The sequence below is a fragment of the Limulus polyphemus genome, unplaced genomic scaffold, assembly GCF_000517525.1.
Source record: "Limulus polyphemus unplaced genomic scaffold, Limulus_polyphemus-2.1.2 Scaffold792, whole genome shotgun sequence".
Taxonomy (NCBI): domain Eukaryota; kingdom Metazoa; phylum Arthropoda; class Merostomata; order Xiphosura; family Limulidae; genus Limulus; species Limulus polyphemus.
Window position 1 is genome coordinate 96,111 of NW_013666402.1, and position 3,184 is coordinate 99,294.

A 3,184-nucleotide genomic window follows, 5' to 3' on the forward strand; every position below is an offset into this window, starting at 1 on the left:
ACTAAAACGCCCCTATATAAAATAAATTTTATTATATAATATTCCACCAATTATTATCTCTTTCGCCCCCCCCCCTCCCAGTGGCACAGTGGTACGTCTGCGGACTTATACTGCTAAACACCGGGTTTCGATACCCGTAGTGGGCAGAGCACAAAGAGCCCTTTGTGTAGATTTTTGCTTAATAACAAACAACAACAATATTATCTCTTTTATTACTTTTTACAACATTCTTGTAGAATTCCACCATCTTAATCTATATTTCTTATCTTCTCAGATGTTAATAATCACAATTTTGAAATAACTGCCTTTTTTGATATCGTCTCTCATATTTTGCTACTCATTAAATTCTACTCGTTCTCTAAAAAACAAAAAAAAACAGTTATTATATTCGTATTGTTACTATACAACCGGAAACTTTACAAAATCTGAAATAATTGCTTGTGTTTATTTTAGTTGGGTGTTTGTTGATTTACTGTTTAATAAAACTGTAATAAAAATTTGTGTTTGTTTATTACGTATGTCGTTAACGTTAGGACACATCAAACTAAACACTGTCTTATATTTTTACTTGAATAATTTCACAATAATCTTTATTTTTACGGTCATTTGGAAACAAATTCTTACCGAGAACAAAAGGTTCCAATAAAGCAGATAGCTATGTATTAGAAAGCCGAAGCAAAATATAATTTCATATTATATTGCAAACAGCATGATTTTGCAAATGAAAACACTTAAACTTATGTAGTTTCTATTTTATGTCTGATGAATTTGTCTGATACTATTATAGCAGTGTTTGTGATAACCGAACTTTGTCGAAAGTCCAAATATCAGCTGAACGTGGCTTAAAATTAAGATATTTTGTGTGATAAGTAGTTTTAATAAACTACGTGTTTTGTTTGTTTGTTGTTGTTGTTTTTGTTTCTCTATCGTTCATAAGTTCTATATACCGCAATTAAATTCCAGACACAGGACACCAAAAACAAAATACAAAGTATTCGAAATATCATTAAACTTCGGAAGGTTATGTATGGAAAAGACCAGCCGAACCACGTGGATATTTCCACTAAGATGTTCTACAACACAGGAAATAATAAACACTACTCAAATTATGAAAATTAATCACCAGTTTTAAAACTAGATGAAAGAAAATATTGAGTGAAGAGAACAGTCACGCGATTGATTCGTTCAATGTTTTCTGTATTCTAAAACAAATTGTTTCGAAGGGTTAGTAACGATTTGTGGAATATTTAAATTAGTAAAAAGGCCTGACTTGACCTGGAGGTTAGGGCGATCGACTTCTTGGAATGTACAGGTCACGGGATCGAAACTCAGTGCTGATCATGCTTCCCTTTTCAACCTTGGGGTTATAACGGTCATTTATACTATTCGTTGGCAAAAAGTCGTCCAAGAGTTGGCGGTGGATACTTCCGGCCATTTTCCTTTCTTGCTGTCGGCAGTTCAAAATTAGGGGTGGCCACATATCTTGCTGTAAAGACAAGAAACAAACAGACTTAAGTAAAAATATAAATAGAAAATACATTTATGGAACACAATTGTACAGTGAGAATCAAAGTGATATGGCTTTGTATTTGGATAATTTACCTGGTAACGTTTCCATTAAGCTATGAGACTTTAAATACAGTTTTATCCTCTTACAAAGCTTATGTCAGATGATCGCATTTCTTTACTTAGCTACTCCTTGAATTCGCCCACTGTTGACTAGTGAAAAAACAAGTAACATGACGTCATGTCCTCCTACCTGTTCAGTTTAATTAATAAAACAACAGGAAACCGTATGTGTCATACTTGGAACTTCCAGAAGTTTTACTTAAATGTACATAATTTAGCTTTGTTCATAATCTTAATAAATAATACGCAGACGTTGTCATTGTTTTCATTTCGATTTTAAATTTTCTACTGTAACCCAATCATCTTCCTTTTTGCGGATCAAAACAACGGGTAACATAATAAACACGGACAAAACTTTTTTCTTGTTTGTTTGATGTCGAGAAAAGTCCTGGTTAGGTATAGGACTAATCATTAAAAACGTTTTTATTTCGCCCCCTGGACATTTGACTTTTGCAAACACGCCCACAGTTACATATATATAAAAAAAAGTCAAGTGTCTGACGTCTTGCCCACTTTCGTCTGGAAAATCAACTTTAAATGCCTATCACACACTTGGTGTGTTCGGTCAACGCCCAGAATCCACATTAATCGGTAAGCCTAACCCCTGTTCCTCACACATGCGTACATGATGACGTAAGGTCAGTAGGCCTACTTACCTGTCAAGGCCAGCAGCTAGATTCTCTGCAGTATTTAAAGTCGAAGTCTTCTTTTCTATCTCACTGCGTTTGTTTTCAACCTAGAGCAGAGGTAAGCAGTGTAACCCAGAAACACGTTTTGTGGACATGACCAAACGCTAAACGGTACTTAGTTATCTTCAACCACTATGTGCACTAGTAGAGAACGTTGTTATTTAACAGTCTGGATCCTTTTAGGCCTAGCTGTGTCAAGTTTCGTGGATGGCAAAATACTCGATCGAACGTCATGGAACTTGAGTAGAAGACACAATAATGGTAAATAATAACATAGTTTCTGATATGATAATTAGAAGACACAATAATGATAAATAATAACATAGTTTCTGATATGATAATTAGAAGACACAATAATGGTAAATAATAATATAGTTTATGATATGATAATTAGAAGATACAATAATGGTAAATATTAACTTAGTTTATGATATGATAATTAGAAGACACAATAATGGTAAATAATGACATAGTTTCTGATATGATAATTAGAAGACACAATAATGGAAATAATAATATAGTTTATGATATGATAATTAGAAGATACAATAATGGTAAATATTAACTTAGTTTATGATATGATAATTATACTTGACATTCAATAACGTTCACCATCCATGAGAGAAAGGATTTTATTGAACTTTTTCTTTAGAAATAAGCTATCATTATAGCATTACATCACAGAGTAGATTTTATTGAAGTATTTCTTTGTAGACGCAGTTATCAATGAAAGTGTCTTACTTTTCTGTTGCAACACCCATGATATTTTCACTAAAGAAAAAACCGATTTTTTAAGTTTGTTTTTGATTGTTTTATATTTGAAACTTACTTCTTTTTTGTAATTTTTATTGGTTAAATCTGAAATA

General features: G+C 32.5%; 1 protein-coding gene across 1 annotated transcript in view; it reads left to right on the plus strand.

The window, feature by feature from the left end:
• The first annotated feature begins 1,994 nt into the window (after positions 1 to 1,994).
• Positions 1,995 to 3,184, plus strand: part of LOC106460541 — a 31,937-nt gene continuing 30,747 nt past the window's right edge. Inside the window, exon 1 of the mRNA XM_013920258.2 lies at positions 1,995 to 2,579. Coding sequence (XP_013775712.1) covers positions 2,453 to 2,579 — 127 coding nt within the window. The 5' untranslated portion in view covers positions 1,995 to 2,452. The remainder of the gene's footprint in view (positions 2,580 to 3,184) is intronic.